The sequence below is a fragment of the Curcuma longa genome, chromosome 8 (genome assembly GCF_044706935.1).
Source record: "Curcuma longa cultivar G26 ecotype Majalengka, Jawa Barat chromosome 8, ITB_CL_G26_1.1, whole genome shotgun sequence".
Lineage (NCBI taxonomy): Eukaryota > Viridiplantae > Streptophyta > Magnoliopsida > Zingiberales > Zingiberaceae > Curcuma > Curcuma longa.
Genome location: NC_133868.1, coordinates 4,425,210 through 4,445,548, shown reverse-complemented (window position 1 = coordinate 4,445,548; position 20,339 = coordinate 4,425,210). Strand labels below are relative to the sequence as shown.

At 34.6% G+C, this 20,339-nt stretch overlaps 1 protein-coding gene across 1 annotated transcript in view; it reads right to left on the bottom strand.

Annotated features, from left to right (window-relative positions):
* The window catches only part of LOC141833032 (dnaJ homolog subfamily C GRV2-like), a 38,827-nt gene that overhangs the window by 6,499 nt on the left and 11,989 nt on the right, over nucleotides 1–20,339 (bottom strand). Inside the window, exons 8-16 of the mRNA XM_074720417.1 lie at nucleotides 16,378–16,740; nucleotides 15,737–15,877; nucleotides 11,333–11,725; nucleotides 10,767–11,255; nucleotides 10,069–10,292; nucleotides 9,632–9,976; nucleotides 9,213–9,507; nucleotides 1,529–1,972; nucleotides 1,105–1,450 (exon numbers count right to left, since the gene is read on the bottom strand). Coding sequence (XP_074576518.1) covers nucleotides 1,105–1,450; nucleotides 1,529–1,972; nucleotides 9,213–9,507; nucleotides 9,632–9,976; nucleotides 10,069–10,292; nucleotides 10,767–11,255; nucleotides 11,333–11,725; nucleotides 15,737–15,877; nucleotides 16,378–16,740 — 3,040 coding nt within the window. The remainder of the gene's footprint in view (nucleotides 1–1,104; nucleotides 1,451–1,528; nucleotides 1,973–9,212; nucleotides 9,508–9,631; nucleotides 9,977–10,068; nucleotides 10,293–10,766; nucleotides 11,256–11,332; nucleotides 11,726–15,736; nucleotides 15,878–16,377; nucleotides 16,741–20,339) is intronic.

Below are 20,339 nucleotides of genomic sequence, written 5' to 3'. Positions count from 1 at the left end.
GCCTGAGGATTCTAAGATCTACCATTCAAATAACAGATAAAACTTATGCTCTGCAAGAAATTTATATTAATGCAAAGTTCGGATGCAATGTCTTAAGAGAAAGCAATTCTTACACTGTAAATTACATTGTATTAAGCATGGGTTTATATGATTATATCTTCAATGGTATCCCCAAAAAGTGCTCATAGAGCAAATTCTACTCCTGAGATTAGGTAAGAATCATCCAAACAGAATCATTGAGGCATCAAAGGTATAGGGAACACCCACAGCTTTGTTCAAGAGTGGGAGTAATCTACCATTGAGATATTTGTGGTTGATGGAAAATAAAAAATGTAATACTCTCACATCACAGGCAGCATAATTGGACTAACAGTAATAGTACATCTTAGCCCTAATGGTGGAAATCTTCATTTACATCCTCCCTATGCATGTCGGAAGGGGAGCCTTGGTGACGGTAAAGTTTTTGGCATGTGATCTAGAGGTCACGGGGTCGAGCGCAGAAACAGTTTCTTGTAATGCAGGGCAAGGCTATGTACAATAAACTCAATTTGGTCCGACCCTCCCAAGGATCCCACATTGACGGAAGTTTCATGCACCGGACTGCCCCCTATATGCATGTCAGGCACACACTAACATTTGATCATGTGTAACAGTTTCTAATGAATGTGCTAGACACTTGGATCCACACACATGTCAAATACTTGTACTAACGTTAAGTAATATTGAATTTATTTTAGATGACAGACCTATTTCAGAGAAATTACAGTAACTTTTATTCACCTTTCTATAGTCATATAACATTTTCATGTCATCTCCTAAATAAAATATTTCAAATTTGAAAAAGGACAATATGTAAAAGATTGCACAAATGATGGTCAGCAAATGAAAGTGTCAAAAAAGAAGAATGTGAAAAGAAGCATGCACTTAAAAGATGTTCTGGATAATCCACTGAAAATTTTCCACCCAAGTATCACCATCTCAATTCTCAATTTCATATTTTTGTTGCATATACACATCAATAATTGTGAGATTTCATATTTTTGTTGCATATACACATCAATAATTGTGAGATGCGTGGTGATGAGGAGAGGGCTAAGATCTTACCACGCTTTGGCAAGATAAGTTCAAGAATGTACACAACTCCACCATGCTTTGCTACAGCCCAGGCAAGCTCAGGGGTGCTTGCCAAAGAATAGAGAACAGAAAGAGCCCCTACCCTGCAAGCAGGACTTTTGTGAAGTAGCTGTAATAAAAGAATTGCATTAGCCCTTTCTGCAACCATAGCTTCCAAGCATGGAGCATGAGCCGTCAAAAGCAAAAGAACTGTAAGACATATTTGAGGAATATTGCTTTCAACTGGGATATCAACAGTAAGACATTCAAAGAGAGGTGCAAGCTTTTCTTTGGTAGAAAACAGGGAAGCCAAACCAGGTTTGCTCGTCAACAAGTTCTGCAGCAAAATATAAATGTTAACTAATACATATCAAATAGCTCAAGTGCTTCAAAACGTGACTTGGTCTACCCATACCTGAAGAGATGTCAGGCCAATTTGAAGGTTCCTTATTACTTCATCTTTCCCTTTCCTTTCATCAATATCAAAAGACACATATGTTTTATCTTCATTAGTTGTCATATTCACTGTATCATTTTGAGGTTCAGACGGCTCTGGAGACAAAGAATCATGATCTATTTTACACTCAGAAGCTATATCCAATTCCTTCAGATTATGCAGCAGGTCCGATATAAATTTCAGAAGAGAAACAGAAAAAGTCTCAGGTTCACTTATATCATAATCCGGTTGATTATTGTAGATCCTCAAGTAAACATTGCCAACATGAAGCTCACTTGATAGAGCTTCATAAGTGAAAGATTGTGATTCTGACAAATCATAGGAACCATCAGGGCCCTGATTAGCTCGCTGCTGATCCACAAACTTCAGTAATTCAGCTCGAGTGGAAGAGTTCCAAATAATCTGCAAGAGGAATTGCAAATATTTGTTAACCATAAAATATACCGACAGTTATGAAATTAAAAGGAAATAACTGACACAAATTGCAATGGCCAATGACACATGTTTTATATGCTGGTAGGAAAACTAATAGTACTGAATAATACAAATAAAATAAACTGACTTAAAATCACCAAATAAAATAAACTAATTCAGAGGTGTCTGGCATAAAAGTAGTTACTTCTGGATATACCATAAAAGTAGTTCTTCTCTGGCATTCGTAAGCTAGTTGAGTTAGCATTTCCTACTAGCGAGGGTTGCATGCTAGATTGTCAGCCAGCGTGGGCTTTCAGACAAATATTCAATGAATGAATCCATCAAACTATTATACTAATGCTAGATTATTCCTTGAAAGGAACACGTTGCAAAATCTGACTGTAACATCTCGACAAGGACCGTTGCATCTCTATGAAAACTCGAGTGTAGTATTAAATATGCAAGAGTTCGCGTTGCAAGATTCGACTATAATGTATCTACGAGAACCGCAACATCTCCATGAGAACTTGGGTGTAATGTTAATATACAAGAGCTCTCACACCATAGGTTCACTAAGAATAAATATTATAAGAAAACTAATTTTCTAAGATTTGGAACATGAAATCTAAGAACGCTCACTGGAGCCATGGAGGTAGTAGATACAATGATTAGAAGAAGAATTAATATTCTATATATAAGAGACAAAATGGGTAGGAGAGAAATCAAAGATGACAGAGAATTCAGATTTTAAGTTATAGTATATAAGAAAGAGTAAAACAAGAAATGGAGTAGGTATTATTATAATAGTTCGCTAAAGGATAAAGTAGTAGTTAGAAAGGAGATAGGATTATAACTTTCAAGCAGTGTTCTAAATGGCACATGTGACGATCGCCTAGGCCACACTTAGGTGGGAGGCAGACGTCCACCAACCTGCTTTTATGGCAGATGGTGTTTTAGGTGGTCAAAGTCAAAACTTGGGTTAAAAACCCAGATGCATTAGATAATTTCAAAATAACTCACCCCTCCTTCCGCCTCTTTTGTCTCGAACCATCGCCGTTGCCACCGCCGCCTTTGACACCGCCATCGCCTGCTACCGTCTTTAGGTTAGGCTTTTATATATGCACGTCTTTAGGTTAGGCTAACCCTATTTCGGCGTTTCGACTTCAAGCAAAGCTTCCGACCTCGCACGAACAATCCGAACTCATCGTCGGGCCCAAGTGATGGATCCAGCCTTCTCGCCAAGCCCAGGCGCCGAAGTCGAAGGTTTTTCTATTTTTTTAACTTAACTTAGGATTTAATCGAATAATTTTATATTAATAATTTAATCAACTCCTAATTATGATTGAAATAGACTTAAATAAAGTCTTATATTTTAAAATATTTAGATTAACTTTTTTATTTTTAGTTAATATATTTAGAGTAAATTTTTTTATTTAATTTTTATCTTTTATTTAATTATTGAAGATTAATGGTGGAAAATGAGAAACAATAGGAGGTGAAATTGAAGTGAAAGTCTAGTGATATTATTGGGATTATGGGGTGTTGTATTGCAAAGAAAAAAGAGATTGGATAACATGCAAATTGTGTAAGAGACTTATTAAAGGAGGAGTATATCAAATGAAGCATCATATTGCAGATATTATAAGACAAGTTGAAGCATGTCCTAAAGCATCCGATGAAGACAATAAAAGAGTAAGAGTTTATTTTGAAAATAACAAAATAAAAAGCGAGAAAGGGTGGAAGCAAATATAGGTGTTGATGTAGAGGATGAAGATTGTCAAATGGAGGGAGATTCTTCTAAAAAGAAGTCAAAGCACCTCAGGCCTTTTGATAAATGGGCATTCGCAATCGATCCAACCAAAGGCACACAATAAGATATAAATGATGCATTGAAGTTAAAATTTACAAATGATGTGCATTGTACCTTGCAAGATGGAGTTATGAGGTGGGGATTCCTTTTCATGGAATTGACAATTAAATTTTAGACAATTTGTAGAGGCGGTTGGCTAATTCGGCTCAGGCTACAAACCTCCAAGTCAATATCTTCTAAGAGAGCCACTTTTGAAACAAGAATTGAGAGGACCGAATTATCTTTAAAAAACCATGAAGAAGAGTGGATGAAAAATAGATATTCAATTATGACCGATACATGGACGGATGGCAAGAGGAGAAACATTATGAATTTATATGTTAATTGCAAACTAGGAAATATTCCTTGATTCTATTGAGACTTACATCTTTGAGTTTGTGGAAAAATACATCAATGAAATTGACCATCAACATATTGTTCAAGTAGTGATGGACAATGAGACAAATAATATAGCTGCAGTGGAGTTGTTGAAGGTTACACAACATCAATTTTTTTGGACCTCTTGTGAGACCCATACAATCAACCTCATGCTTGAAGCAATTGGAAAATTACCCAAGTTTAGCGGAATGCTTGAGAAAGCAAAGGCTCTAACAATATTCATCTATGCACATCATAGAACGTTGGCTATTATGAGAAAATATACGAAGAGGGATATTGTGAGATCCGGGGTGACTAGATTTGCTACTTCATTTTTTACTTTGGAAAGTCTCAAAGGCAAGAAAAATTAATTAAGACTTATGTTTACATCCGAGGAGTGGAGCAACACAAACTTAAGGAGTAGTGTCAAGGGGAAAACGGCGGAGGCAACGATAACAAGTATCTCTCTTTTGGAATTGTGTTTCTTTAGCTTTGAATATGTTCACCCCTTTAGTGAAAGTTTTACGCCTTGTTGACGGTGACAAAAAACTCTCAATGACCTTTTTATTGGGTACACTTAAGCAAGCCAATGAAGAGATTACAAAGGCCTTAAAAGAAAAAAATGGCACTCCTATTTTGAAGATTATTGATGAGAAGTCTAAGAGTAGACTTGATAGTCCTTTGTATTATGCCGCTTACTTGTTGAATCCGATTTTTTACCTCAAAGATCCAAGCATACAAAATGACACCAATGTTACGAATGAATTCTTGAATTGTGTTGAGAAAATTTTTTCCACCGACGAGGACATGCAATCCACCATTTCTAATGATGAATTATTGAAGTATAAGAGTAAATCCAAAAACTTTGGAAGAAAAATGACAGTCGCAGTATATGAAAAGGTGGATGTGTACCATGACTTTAACCTGAGTACATCTCTTTCCTTTATTTCTATTCACTAACATACATGTCTCTTTTATCTATTTTTGGGTCTCTTTCCTTTATTTTTATTCACTAACATACATGTCTCTGTTACCTATTTTTGGATTTATTATTTTTTTGTCTCTTTACTATTTTAAGTTGGATGGTGGTCCAATTATGATGGTGACACTCCAAACTTATAAAAATGACAATGAGATTTCTCTCTTTGACAAGTAGTTCATCGGAGTGTGAAAGAAATTGGAGTCAATTTGAAGCGGTAAATAGTAATTCATAAATTATATTATCTATTCATTCTTTTTATTAATTTTTAATAATTATTTTAATTGTTTAGATGAGGAATAGGTTCGAGACATCAAGATTGAATGATCTTATATATGTCAAATTCAACGTCAATCTTATGAAGAAGAGCAAAAAAGAAATGGACGGAGATTTACTTCTATCCTCTCAAGCTAGTGAAGCTCAAGGCTGGCTTGTTGATGGTGGTGATGAAGATGAGGTCGAGTCGGGTTCGGAACTCACTTAGAGAATAGCGGTGAAAACTTCGGGAGCGGATCAAGTGCTACAACCAAAGAGTGTAAGGAACATCCCCATAAGAGAACTTGATGAAGATTTAAATACATCGGAGGAAGAGAATGAAGAAAATGTTGATTTTGAATCTGATGATGAGAGAATTATGGATGTAATTGACGATGCATGTGTAGATGATTTAGAAGATTAGTTATGTTTAATCTAGTCATTGTTGACTTATTACCATGTTGGATTGAAACTTTGAATTTTAAACTTAGACTTTTGGTAAAAGTAATAATATTATTTTTTTAGTATTAATATGGTGATGAATTTTTATTAATTATCTTGTTAATTGTATTTATATATTTATTTGTACTTTATATAAATTGTAGTATATTATATAAAACTTATTTATGCATAAACATCATAAAGAATGATGACTATTTATAATATTATGTATAAAAAATAATTAAAAAAATTCAACCATCTAGACACTGCCTAGTAAGCCGGGGTGGTAGGCAGTCACTAATCATCCTACCACCGCCTACCACCATTTATAACAATGCTTTCAAGATAATGATGGTGAAAAAAACCATTAATGTAATTAACATAAACGCACCTTAAGTAGTATTAGATAAAAATATCAAATCTAGATTTTGAGACGATCTAGATAAAGTATTATAAAACATTCTTTCAAATGAAATAATTTGAATAGAAGGAAATCTAAATAGGCATGTCGGAATGAAAAATGAGTATGATAGAGTGCATGGGAGTTTGAAATAAAAAATAAAAAAATTATATTGAATTTTGCGATAGCATATGACCTTATATTAGTAAATACGTTTTTCAAGAAAAGAGAGCAACACTTGGTCATGTTCAAAAGTGGAAATAATAAGTCATATATTGACTTTCTTATAGTTAGAAAAAAGGAAAGAAAGATTTATAAAGATTATAAAATTATCCCTAAAAAAAATTTAACTATCCAACATAGATTAGTAATGTTGGATATGCACCTCAAGCATAGTATCAATAAAAGACAAATGTGCAGGACTCCTAAAATTAAATGGTGGAAATTAAAAGATAAAAAACAAAACATATTTAAGGAGATGATAGGAGAACAAGTATTAGGAAAAATATACGACGACTCGAATACAACATGGGATAAGATAACATTAAAGTTGAAAATAATAGTCAATAGTGTACTCGGTGAATCAATGGGTCGTGCACTATCAAGTAAAGAATCTTAATAGTGGAATGAGAAAGTACAGAAGAAAATGAAAGAAAAATGAACAGCCTATAAGGTATTATATATTTGTAAAAATGAGAAAAATTTTAAAAAAATATACAGTAGCCAAAAAAGAAACCAAGAAAGCAGTGAATGAAGAAAAAATGAACCATATGAACATTTATATCGAAAATTAAATACAAAAGAAATGGAAAAAAAATATTTACAGAATAGCTAAAGCGAGAGAGAGGAAGACAAGAGATCTTATCCAAATAAGATTTATTAAAGATGAATGCAATAGGGCATTATTGAATGATGAGGAAATCAAAGAGCGATGAAAGAGATATTTCCATCAACTTTTTAATGAAGGTTTAGGAGACTAACTTAACTTTGGTAATTTAAGTAGGTCAAATGAGCTTAGAAATTTAAATTTTTATCGTAAAAATCAAACTTCAGAAGTAGAACAAGTTTTAAATGACATGCAAAATGGAAAAGCAGTTGGACCAAATGATATTTCGATAGAGATATGGAAGTGCCCAGGGAAATAAGGTATTGAATGACTTACAAAGTTATTAAACATCATATTGAAAACTAAAAAAATACTTGATCAGTAAAGGATAAGTACTCTAGTTTTCTTATACAAGAATAAAGGAGACGTACAAAATTATGCAAACTATAGGGGTATTAAATTAATAAGTCATACCATGAAATTTTGAGAAAGAATAATAGAAAAAAGACTAAGGAAGGAGATCATAATAACCAAAAATTATATAGAGAATTCTAGAAAAAAATGCATTAACATAGCGTAAATTAAACTAATTAAAAATATGTATGAAGATGTAATGACAAGAGTAAAGAATTCAGATACGGTATCGTGATGCATGTTGTTTGCAGATAATATTGTTTTGATAGATGAGGTATGTGAAGAAGTAAATGCTAAATTCGAATCTTGACGGGAAATGCTAGAAGTGAAAGGTTTTAGACTTAATAGAGTAAAGACAGAATATATAAAATTTAAGTTTAGTAATATCAGACATAATGAAACAATTGTTAAAATAAGAGATGATGAGTTGTCTGTAACTAAGAGCTTTAAGTATTTAGAATTATTTTTGCAAAAGGATAGAAGAATTGAGAGAGATGTCTTACATAAAATACAAACAAGATGGTTGAAATGGAGGAGAGTGTCAGTTGTTCTTTGTGATCGTAAAGTACCTCTAAGACTAAAAGGAAAGTTTTACAAAATGACGATTAAACCTGTTATGTTATATGGAGTTGAATGTTGGACTATGATCAAGCACATAAGCAGAAAATGAACAATGCAAAGATGAGGATGTTAAGGTGGATGTGTGGACATATAAGGATAAACAAGATATGAAAATGAAAATATTAAGGAGAAAATCGAAATTACACCTATTGAAAGAAAACTCTGGGACACGTGTTTAAAATGATACAGACATATATGTAGACAACCAATAGATGCTCTAATTGGGCGATGTGAAACTATGATAAATGTACATATCGATTAAAGAAGACCAAAGAAGATTTGGTTAACAATAATAAAATAAGATAATTTTTTTAAATATAAATATTGATATAATAGAAGATAAAATTTAATGATATAGAAGAATCCATATAGACCTAGTGAGATAAGGCTTAGTTGTTGTTGTTGTATTTGCATCAAAATAATCTTCCATATAAAAAAAAACATGTTTGAGGTATAAAAAAAGCAAGCTTTTATCTTCGAAAAGGTATCGTCTTACAAAATTATTTAGACTTAGTGAGAAAAGAGATATTATCGGTTGAAAAAGGCAAAAACCCCCATTTAGCCAAAACTGACTAGCCAAAGAGGGAAACCTGAACTTGAAATATTCCATGTGAAACTAAGGTTTCAACAAAGGTCAATTTTACATGATGCCCACAACATACACCGCCTTACTTCTTGGGCAAACCAATGATGCAACATGGCACAGGTACCATGTTGATAAGTGAGAAGCACAATCCAACCCACAATGGCTTGCCCAAAAATGACAAGTCAGTTTGGAGAGGGCACCCCCTCACATAAGCATTCAAAAAACCCCTGCACTCTCCCATGTGGAACTAGAGATTGAGACTTTGAGCAGACGTCAACTTCATATGATACTGACAATGCTATCAACGGTTATTAGATTGAATATATTAAACAATATAGAGTTAGCAAATATTAAATGGCAGTGCTTTTTTCAATGAGAATTCCATTAAAAAAGGGTTGTGGAACAAGTTTATTAGATACTCAAACTTGTATTAGGGTCACACTTTAAAAAAAATTAGATGCCCAAAGTCGGAGGGTTACCTCTGGAGACTCCAAATTTGCATTTAAATTTGTCAAAAGCTCCCTTGGTTCCTGAGTTTTAAGCATGTTAGCCAGCTTCGGTGTAAGCAAAGCCTTGAGTGCACTGGCACCTGAATGATTATATGGGATTGACACTCCATCTTCAGAAACACCACACAGCTTCGATAAAGCCTGACTTGCAAGTACTGCATGGTTATTTTTAGCAATCTGAATACTAGCACCAACACCATGAGCCTCATTCAAACCATTCTCTTCTGCTGTAGAATCATACTGAAGCAGAAGCGGTAATAAATACCTGAGAATGAAGAGAATGGATTCCATGAGTTGCAATTAATAAATGCAATTGCACAAAAGTAAAATGCTAGCACTAGTTCCACATTCAATGAAATGAACAGAAGAAACTTTGAATGAAATAATACCAATATAGGCCAGCAGAAAGTAAAGCATCCTGTGATCTAGATGATCCACATAAATGAGCTGAAGTCTGAAGAGCTGCATCAACAGCTGCTGAAGCAAATTCTAGTTCGGTACAGTGCACAATATCTTCTATAACACCTCCTACTTTGAGAATTTCAGCCTTTGCTGTTTCAAATTGACTCACAACAGAAAAGGTGCGCATTATATTTGTAACAATGATGGCAGATGGTTCATTTGCAGGCGTTGCAGGTTGAACAACACACATGCAACGAGAAAGAAGGGTCGCTAAGAGGGGAATGCCACCATCTCTGATAAGCTCTTCACCATTTAATGAAGACGATGCACACCTGATGATCAGATTGAAATAATCTTAAGAGCACAAAACAAAAGAAAATAGATATAGATGAGAATACAAGAAACTGAGAAATAGATAAATTACGTCAGCCAAATCAGCTCAGAAGCTGCAATAAGTAGAGGGGCCCTGTCTGATGAGAGGAAATTGTTATCATCCTTATCAATGGTAACAGCGTTGAGCAACATAGGGTAACCAGCATACTTAAATGGTTCCAATACATAACCATATCGTCTGTATAGGATACACTGTCCTTTCAACAAAAGTAACAACCTCCAAACTTGCGGACCTTGCAATCCTTGCATGGCTGCCTGCAAGCATCAAGTAAGCATCTGTTACTTCTTCCTACGATAGTGTAATTAAAACCACTTAAGGCTCAGCACTCTTGCATTGACTTTACAAGACAATTCTACAATAGTTGCATTAGAAATCCATTCGAGTGCTTCTGACTTACCAATTTACATAATCTAATACAAGCATACAACTACCAATGTTTCATGTATAAACTCCGTATGATTACAATAAAAAGATATTATTAGTATCAATTTATACAGATTCGACTAAAACTATGGAACATAAATGTGTAACACGCAATTTTTTCACTATTAATTTTTTAATAGAATAATAGTATATCACAAAGCCAGAGAACAATATCTAAGTAATCTTGTTCTTTCGTTATACTCAAGATTTTAACTTCCTAAAATAGACTTACTATAGCACTTCTAATATGATGAACCCATCCATACGCAAGTATATAGACAGATCTCGTAAAACCCAGCATGTACCTGCAACCTCTCATAAGCCTTTTGAACAGCAACAAATTTCTCCCTCCCTTCAGGGTTTTTGTCAGGATGGTACTTTATTGCTAATTTCCGATACTGTCGTTTAAGCTTTTCTTCATCAATATTTTCAATCTGATTTGATGCGCTCAAATTACCATTTGCAGTCTCTGATGATTTTCCTTTCTTATCAATGGCAATGTCATCCATGGAGATCTCCAAAATTTGGCAAGCTGCCTCTTCTGAAAGATCCATTGGACGTCGAGTTAATTCCTCACGCCACATTGCGAGCAGTGATTGCAAAAATTCAACATGCTCAACAATGGGCCAATTGGGAAATCTAATCTCATCACACAAGTTTCTGAGGTAATAGCGATGACACCACATTTCGTCTTTTAATTCCGGGTAAGTTACTGGCGGCATAGGAGCATAATCATACAAAGAATGACAGTGCTGTGATAATTTCTGCGGAAAATCTCCAAGATGCTGCAACACCTGGAAACAAAGAGGAAAGGTAAAGAAAACAATGTCAAGAAAAGCAATACAATAACCGTGAAGATCATGTAATTGACCTGTCGGATTAGGTTTTCTGCCCGCATCTTATATGTCCATATAATTTCAGGAGTATCAGAATCAGATATCATTGCTGCTGCAAAAGCTGATGGTCCACTTCGCTCCAGTACATATAACAAGGATTCTGGGAGAAGCCCACCCAGAACACTTCGCTTTGCGAGGGGCAATGATGAGGATACTGCTGCCTCTTCTCCACCATGAAATGCTTGGTGGATATGCGTCACAGAAAAAAGGTGTGCAATTGAATGAAGATTTGATCCAGGATAAGCTAGAGCAAAATAAAAGGCACCAGTGCTGTATAATCGCACCATTGCCTTAGGATTTCTTGTTACAATAGCCTTAAGCAAGGAAGCAGCTGCTTCAACAATGCTTGGTTCACCCGTGAGAATAGCCTAAGTGATTTCGAAAAAGAAAAAACAGTTAACGACAGCATTTGATTAACTCCCTATTTGCACAAGTCAACGGTACCTTCCACAAGAACAAACTGTCATATATAGTCATCTGCAAACTGAACACAGAAACTATGAAATCAAGGTTTTATGATGCATATGCAGGTGCATATATACACATACATTAACACCACACACACAAGTAATGTATAAGATCATGTCAAAAAAAAACATGAGTATCTGTATTTTAATATATAATATATTAAAATAATCAACATAAGTAAGCAATATAAATAAAACATGCATTTATCACTTGAAATTAAATTAATCACCCTTATCAATTCATCAAAATCATCAAGCCATGTTTGACATGTTTAATGGTTTATCCCAACTATTTGGGGACAGCTACATGAATCTTGTACTTCCATTGATCTCCATGCATGGATATATCAATATTTAAATCAATAAAATAAATTTTATTATATTGACTATTATATTTTACTTAAACTTTCTTTACTTATTACTTTTTCTATTGTAACATTCAAAATTTTCTACCTATAAAATTTATTGCTGCCTTTGAACATGTCAATACAATCTAAAAATTCCATATATACAATAGATGGAAGGTTAAAACTCTTAGGCTAGTATAATAGGAGGGGAAGCACTATACAACCACCTACACCACCATAAGGCAAACACCAATATACTATTTTATGGGCTAAAGGCAGATACCAATGTAATATATGGGAGTTTAAAACATTTAGGCAAGTATAACAAGCCTTAGGGTAATAACAATACATTCTTGTTGTAAAGCCAGGGTCCCCCCATTTATGAGAGGGGTGGGTTGAATGTATTGTTATTACCCTAAGGCTTGGTATACTAGCCTAAATATTTTAAACATCCATATATTACATTGGTATCTGCCTTTAGCCCATAAAATAGTATATTAGTGTTTGCCTTACGGTTGTGTAGGTGTTGTATAGTGCTTCCCCTCCTATCATACTAGCCTAAGAGTTTTAACCTTCCACTATTGTATATATGGATTTTTTTTTTTTTAATTTATTGGAGCTATACACAATTGCCTTCAGGTTTTAGTAATTTTTTATTATATCTTTTTTAACAATACATATCTATCTTAACATTCTCACATCTATTAGACTAAACATTCTCATATCTGTTACACTAGATTTTTGTATGTGCTGTTTCTAACAAACCAACAATCTATCCATAAATTAATAAATTAAGGTTAGTCATACAATCCTAAGCGATTTGTAATTCTATAAAAGACAATTGTTATATGAATTTAAGAAATACTAAAAACATAAAACACATATACACAATCATTCGTGTAACAAACTAACTCCTTCCCAAAAAAGAAAATTCCCATATTCACTAAAGAAACATATATATATATGTAATATGCTTCTTGTTTCTCTATGGGAAAATTAGTTTAATCAAATGTTGAAAATTTAACAAGCTAGAGATTAGTTTAGCTAGCATAACTCTTATGCAATCATAAGCAAACACAATGTGGTCTCATTCCATAAGCCTAGACAACCCAATAGGTGTCGTATCAAAAGGCTTTTGTAAAATAATGCATTAAATACAGAACTAATTGGCCAATTTTGATGATTTGCCCTAACTTGATATTTTAAAACCCCTCAACAGATTAAAAATAGTACAGATAAGTGGGTAGAAACTTAAAGTAATGTACTCATGGAAAACTAGACCTAGCATCCAGAAAATTTCAAGACTAATAAAAAAATAACACAAGTAGTCATATCCAAGGTTTGATGTCTCATTCCGATTCGAAGTTTCAGTCCTTGGCTAGAACGAGATATATCGGTGTCATGTCAACAATGCCAACATGTAGTGCCAGAGGTACCGAAGAGGAGGAAAGAATTGAAAAAGGAGAAGAGGAAGAAGGGATACGGAGCCGTAACCTTACAAGGATTGCCTTGCAGAGGTTTTGTGTTGCCTCACGCCACCTTGCGCCACGTTGCCATCATCATTGGGAGAAGGAGAAGGAAGAAGATATTTTGTTTTTTCAGTCCTAACCTTAGATCTAATGTGCTGCAGAAGCTTTGTGCTGCCTAGTGTCACCTACGTCGAGTTATTGTCATCACGGAAGGCTCAAGAGTATTAGCAAAAGGATCACATTGCATCATAGAAGCCATGTGTACCTCAGGGGAAGTCTATTGTTACCGTCCTCTGTGATTGCGGAAACAAGCATCAGTTTCATCATATCTAGCTGTTCCTTAAGCCGGTCAGTAGGCAGAACCAAATTTTTTGTCAGGGCCAACCGGCACAAAACTAAATTAAAAACCATGCTCATATCCAGAGTGATGCTCTCTATAATTTTATAACACAAACAAAATGAGAACAGTTGTTTGCAGAAATGTCAGGTTGAGCATCTTAAAAGGAACCAGCACAACAATTACCTTAGGAAACTATTCAGATATCAGATTAGAAACAAAAAATAATTTATCACACCAACCCATCAGATAAAACACCTAAAGATGTCCCATAAGTGCAGCTGGTAAAAAATTTAATTTTCAACTTAAAGTCAATGTTTCTACTAACTTGCTCATTACACTAAGAATACCAAAAAAACAATACAAGTGATTTTCCAAAATTGGACGATCTTTCAAGTAAATTCTGTGCTAAAAAAGAGGGTACCTGAATAAGAAATTTTAATTTGAAATTTTATTTCCCAAACAAAAGAATTTTTATTTCTGGCTAGTTTATATAGCCATTTGAGAAAACAAGTATTAGCAATCAAACAATAAACAGACTCCAGCAAACATTCATGTATAAGAAAAGTATTTTAGAATGTAATACATGATTGAAGAGAACAATTAAATATCACTTTAAGTGATGGGGATAAATAAAGACACTTTTTTTTTTATAATCGTTTTACAATCCGATTAATCCTGGAGGTGACTAGCCCGGCCCCACGAAAATTTTCCACTAGCCACCGAGGTAAATCTGGCAGCGTAAGCGGCAGTCCACACAATGGCCCAGCGGTCCCAATGGTTCAAACGCAGGAGGTGTATTTCTTGCACTCCTGGATTTTGAACCCTAGGTGAATGGGGAATCCCAAAGTGTGCTTACCATTGTATCATAGCTGGGGGGCAATAAATAAAGACACTTTAACTACATATGATAAGTTGACATCCACCTATTCAACCCCATATTTAGAATATATACGTCTTTCAGCAGCTAATCTAGTTTTAGGACTTACAAGATATGCATTTGAAAAATACTTCACAATATAATCCTGATGACAAGAGGATCAAGACAGAATGAAATACAAACTCACATACACCAATAGAAAGTATCTACACCACCTTTAACATAGTTGGTCGCCATTAAGATAGAAATAACCTTTCAAGTTTCTTGGAATAAGAATACAAAACACAAAAACTTAATGTAACTCAAGCTCTTAGAAAGCTAGAATACTAGACTAGAAAGACCAAGAAATATCTATTTTACAGACACCAGACACAAGAAATAACCTGAAAAGGTGATGCAACAGAAATGCAAGCATAAAAAAGAACACTATTCAGATATTGGTGTGGTCATTTATTCTTACACCAATCACATTGCCTCAAACACTTAAGAATTTTGGTCAGTAAGCTGACTGAAAGAAATTAAGTGGAATTCTTTGGCAAGAAAAGAGCAAAGGAAATTGTGAATAAGGAAAATGGGTAGAGCTTGTAAATGACCAGAACTTTCTACCTAATTGGTTTCCAGGTTTGATTTACTCCTTGTTCAAACCTTCATAATTTGTTTGTGTCCATCTCTACAGTATGGTAATTGGTACCCGTGTAAGTTAGCTGGCAGTTGCAGATGACCTTTCTGATATTGCTTTATTAGATTTCTTACTTGACTTTCTTGCATTTTTAATTTTATTACATCAGCAAGGGATCAAATAAAGTATCAGTGAATAACACAGAATGCCATTAAAAGATAATGAACAAAAGTAGCGTATATCTGGCATTAAGAAATCACCTGAGCAATATGTGGAAGGCATCGAGGACTTGACAAAATTCGCTTCACCCTTGGTGTTGGGGTCACAATCTCTCCAGCATCATCAAGATCAGATCGTGCAGATACCATATTGTGCAATATAGCTAAAGCAGCGTCTCCTACCTGAATATAAAGAAGAATTCAGCAAACCATATATCATCATCAAAATGAATTTATTTCCCACCAATAAATTCTCCAAAGGAGTAAAACTGCAACAGCATGGCAGGGTCTCATTCAGTCACTTGCATAAAGCAATATCGCCACATCACTGTATATATGGGCTAGAATAATAGGAGGATCAGGATAAAACTGAAGCATAAAATGTCAATTCTGGATGGTGAAAAACACAATCTACCAACACAAACAAAATTTATATGTAATTAATATCAAGAAATAGAAGGTGAAAATGCAAATAAACTACTTAGGCGAATAATGTCAAATAGAACATTCATCATAAATCATACATGGGTATACCAGAAAAACTGACATTGCATTCAACAAATGTAAATGGCAATATCACAGTTCAATGTGTTTCAAAATTCTTCTATACAGTTTCAGGCAGCATTAGTATATAAACAAGAATCTTAACCATTAACTCACATATGCAAAATAGAATTACTTGCCTGAACTGGAGTTAAAACAGGAACCCGAAAAGCAAATGCCCAACGTAATTCTCGAATGTCACGCAAACGTTTCCAGTCAGCCATGCCAGAAGCCCAGCACTTGGTAGTCCAATCAATACTTTTCTTGGAAAAAAACCTTCTGATCGCATCTTTCTCCATTGGCCCCACTTTTGATCCGTCCTTGTCAATAAACATCCATTCCTTAAGAGGTTCCATAAAAGCAGTAGCAGCTATCAGATTGGATTGCAAAGGAATAGAAGTCTTCTCAGAAGCTTCATGAGCTGCAGTTAGGAGATCAACAGCTAAGACACATCCACCCACCAGGACACATGCTTCCACATTTGATAGTTCCTTCATTAAGACCTGCAGGAAAAGAGAAAAGTCGGTCCAAAATACACTCACAAAATAGCAGTCAGAGAAAGGACAAACTTCACAAAGACCAGTGCTAGAAGCTCAATCCTACTAACTTCCGCAGCCTAGTACCAAAGTACAAGAGCAAACATCACACATCATAATACCCATTATGCGCAACTCTGATACCAGACCAACTAGTCACAGATAACCCAAACTCATTGTGGATTATTTGGGCTGGACCATCTTTCCAGTATTTTGATTTAACAAAACCTCCATGTATTAGTGGAAGCTTCCACTAACAGGCAAGTTACTCTTTCAGTTGATTTCGTTCATTTTCATTAAAACTTAACATGACTAGAATTAAAATCAACAATTCGTTGTTGCTAGTAAAAGAAGCTTGGAAAGATCAAAAGTGTGGCATAAACACAAAAAACTCCAAGAAACTGACAGTATAAGAATATAAACAGAGGAATTCATAGTTCATAACAACGAACTAGTATAGCACTGAGATATAGCTAGATATTGGAATATTTGGTCCATGATTGCTTTCTAGTAGAATCCATTCAAGCAGAAGGTAATTTGATTTTTTTGATATCGCTGTCCACTTAGCCACAGTGAAGGACATTGCATATACAATAGCAGCAATATTTTATGCGTGGCCGCATTAGCAGTATGTATGGACTGCGTATGCAATTGAGTAATAGATGAGTCCAAATCAAATTGATTGAGTCAAGTTCAATCAAACAAAGGAAAATTTGATTAAACTTGCCTCTAGCTTTCATACAAGGAGATAAAAAAAAAAGTGAGACATGCAATGAGCAATAAGGACGAGTATAATGGCAAATATTTTATAGTAATTTATTTCTCAAAATGAATACTTGTAATTTTTTTGTATCAACAATATATTGTTTGGTATCGTAAATATTAAACACTTGTAATTGTGAGCATTAAACACTTCTTTTAATATTATAATATTTTATAGGGATTGTTAGATTGATTAATTTGAAATTGTATGAGATAAATCTACAAGTTTATTTATGTAGATTGCTTAAGCAAACTATAACGAATTATATCACATAAAAAAAATGCATTGCTTAGGTTAATTAATCTTACAGACATAAATTTTTAAAAAAAATGCTACACATATCCTTATGTATTTTCTCAAAATAATTGATAATGAATATTTGATTCCCCCCCCCCCCCCCCCCCCCCCCCCCCCCCCCCCATATATGCCTTGAACATTATTTTAAATTTTTTATTAACCGGCCAATATGGTCAAAATTTATTAGTTTGCCAAGGACTGATAGACGTAATTTTATCTTCGTCAATCAATGGCAAACATCCCCCATCATGTCATGTGCATTGAAATTCTATTCATTGTTGGGCATGGTTAGGCACCCCTGTCCCCCCTTTCGCATGCTGGAACTGGTTTCATGATTTGACCAAGCAGCTAGTGATGTACTATTAGCTTTTGGTTGTGTACTTATTCGCCAATTTTTCCAGGATACAAAATGGCAAAGTGATACATGTTAAACTTCATTAGTCTCTTTTTTATTACTGGTAACAATATTCTTTTTCATTCCTAGTGCATTGCAATCTAACTTCCTCTGAACTCTATATACTGTTGTAGTTCCTAGTTGAGAGACCTCATTGAGGGAATTAGTTTCTATTATCTACCATATTATCTGTTTATATTAGTTAATATATATTCTTAATTAGGAAGTTGTCAATTAGCCTAATTATAGTTTCCTTAGTTAGATTCTTTCCTCATAAAGATTTCTAGTTTGTATATAAATAGATCTCTTATGTAAAGGGTGTATATAAGAGGAATTTGGATATTTCATTTAACATGGTATCAGAGCGAAACCGAAGGTTGAGGGTGCGAGGATGAAGCGCCTTCGGGAGTTGGGGAGGACACGTGTGATCGCATCGCGTACGTCGAAGCTTCGACTAGCAGAGCCTCGATCGATCTGCTGATCTGCTCCCAAATCGCGACCAAGGAAAACCGTGATGCGAAGAAAGGACGAAGCATCGGAGAGAAGGAAAAAAAAACAAAAAGAGGAAATCCTAGGGCTCTGATACCATGTTAAACGAAATATCCAAATTCCTCTTATATATCCCTGATAAATCAGTTCTTATCTCTGCGGATGAATTTGCCAAGTTCTCTCAATATCAGGAATCACTCAAATCTGCATCTCCCTCTGTCACTGATATTGTTGATTTAGGTAACCACAACACATGTCTTGTTTCCTCATCTTCTAAATGAGTCATTGATTTTGAGGCCACAGATCATATGATAGGTAATTCTAGTCTATTTTCTACTATTTCACTCAACTTTAACACTCCTATTATTACTTTAGCTGATGGGTCTTCCTCTTGTGTTCGCGGATTTGACACTATCAATCCTACCCCTTTGCTTTCTTTATCTTCTGTCTTACATTTATCTAATTTATCTTTTAATTTGCTCTCTATTAGTCAATTAACTCGTAATCTTAACTGTTGCATCTCATTTTTTTCCCAATCATTATTTATTTCAGGATCTTTTGACCCATCCGTTCTAAGATCCCTTGCGTGCTCGAGTGTAACTTCTCCTTTCAAGGCTCATTGAAGGTTAAGACATCCAACTCTTTCATTGCTCAAGAAGCTTTGTCCACAATATAGTAAGGTGTCTTCATTAGATTGTGAGTCGTCTCAGTTTGTAAAACATCACTGTCTTAGTTCGAGTCCAAGAATAAATAAACATGTTATTATTCCTTTTGAGTTAGTTCATTCTAATATTTGGGGTCCCTGTCCTATTTTGTCTAAACCTGATTTTAGGTATTTTGTCACTTTTGTGGACGATCATTCTCGTGTTACCTGGTTATATTTAATGAAAAATCATTTTGAGTTATTTTCTCTATTTTGTGCATCTTGTGCCAAAATTAAAACACAGTTCAATTCATCCATCCGTATTTTACGAAGTGATAATGCCAAAGAATATACGTCCAATCTATTTCAATCTTACATGAGTCAGAATGGTATGCTTCATGAAACCTCTTGATTTATGTCCTGCACCTACTACTTCGTCATCAGATCCACCTCCAAGTGATGATCTTCCTATTGCGTTACGTAAAGGTAAATGTCTGTGCACTTATCTTATTTCTTCTTTTGTTTCCTACAACGTTTGACGTCTTCTTCTTGCTCTTTTATTACTGTCCTTGATTCTATTTCTGTTCCTAAAACTGTCCGTGAGGTCATATCTCATCCTGGTTGAAAAGAGGCAATGATAGAGGAAATAAAAGCTTTGGATGATAATAACACTTGGGACTTGGTTGATCTACCTTTAGGTAAACGAGCTATTGGATGCAAATAGATATTCGCAGTTAAAGTCAATTCGGATAGATCAGTTGCTAGACTAAAAGGTCGTCTTGTTGCCAAGGGCTATGCTCAGACATATGGTGTGAATTATTCTGATATTTTTTCTCCTGTTGTAAAGTTGACATCAGTTCAGTTATTTATTTCACTGGCTGCTACTCATCATTGGTCTTTACATCAACTTGATATCAAGAATGTTTTTCTTCGTGGTGATCTTCAGGAGGAGATGTATATGGAGCAACCTCCTGATTTTG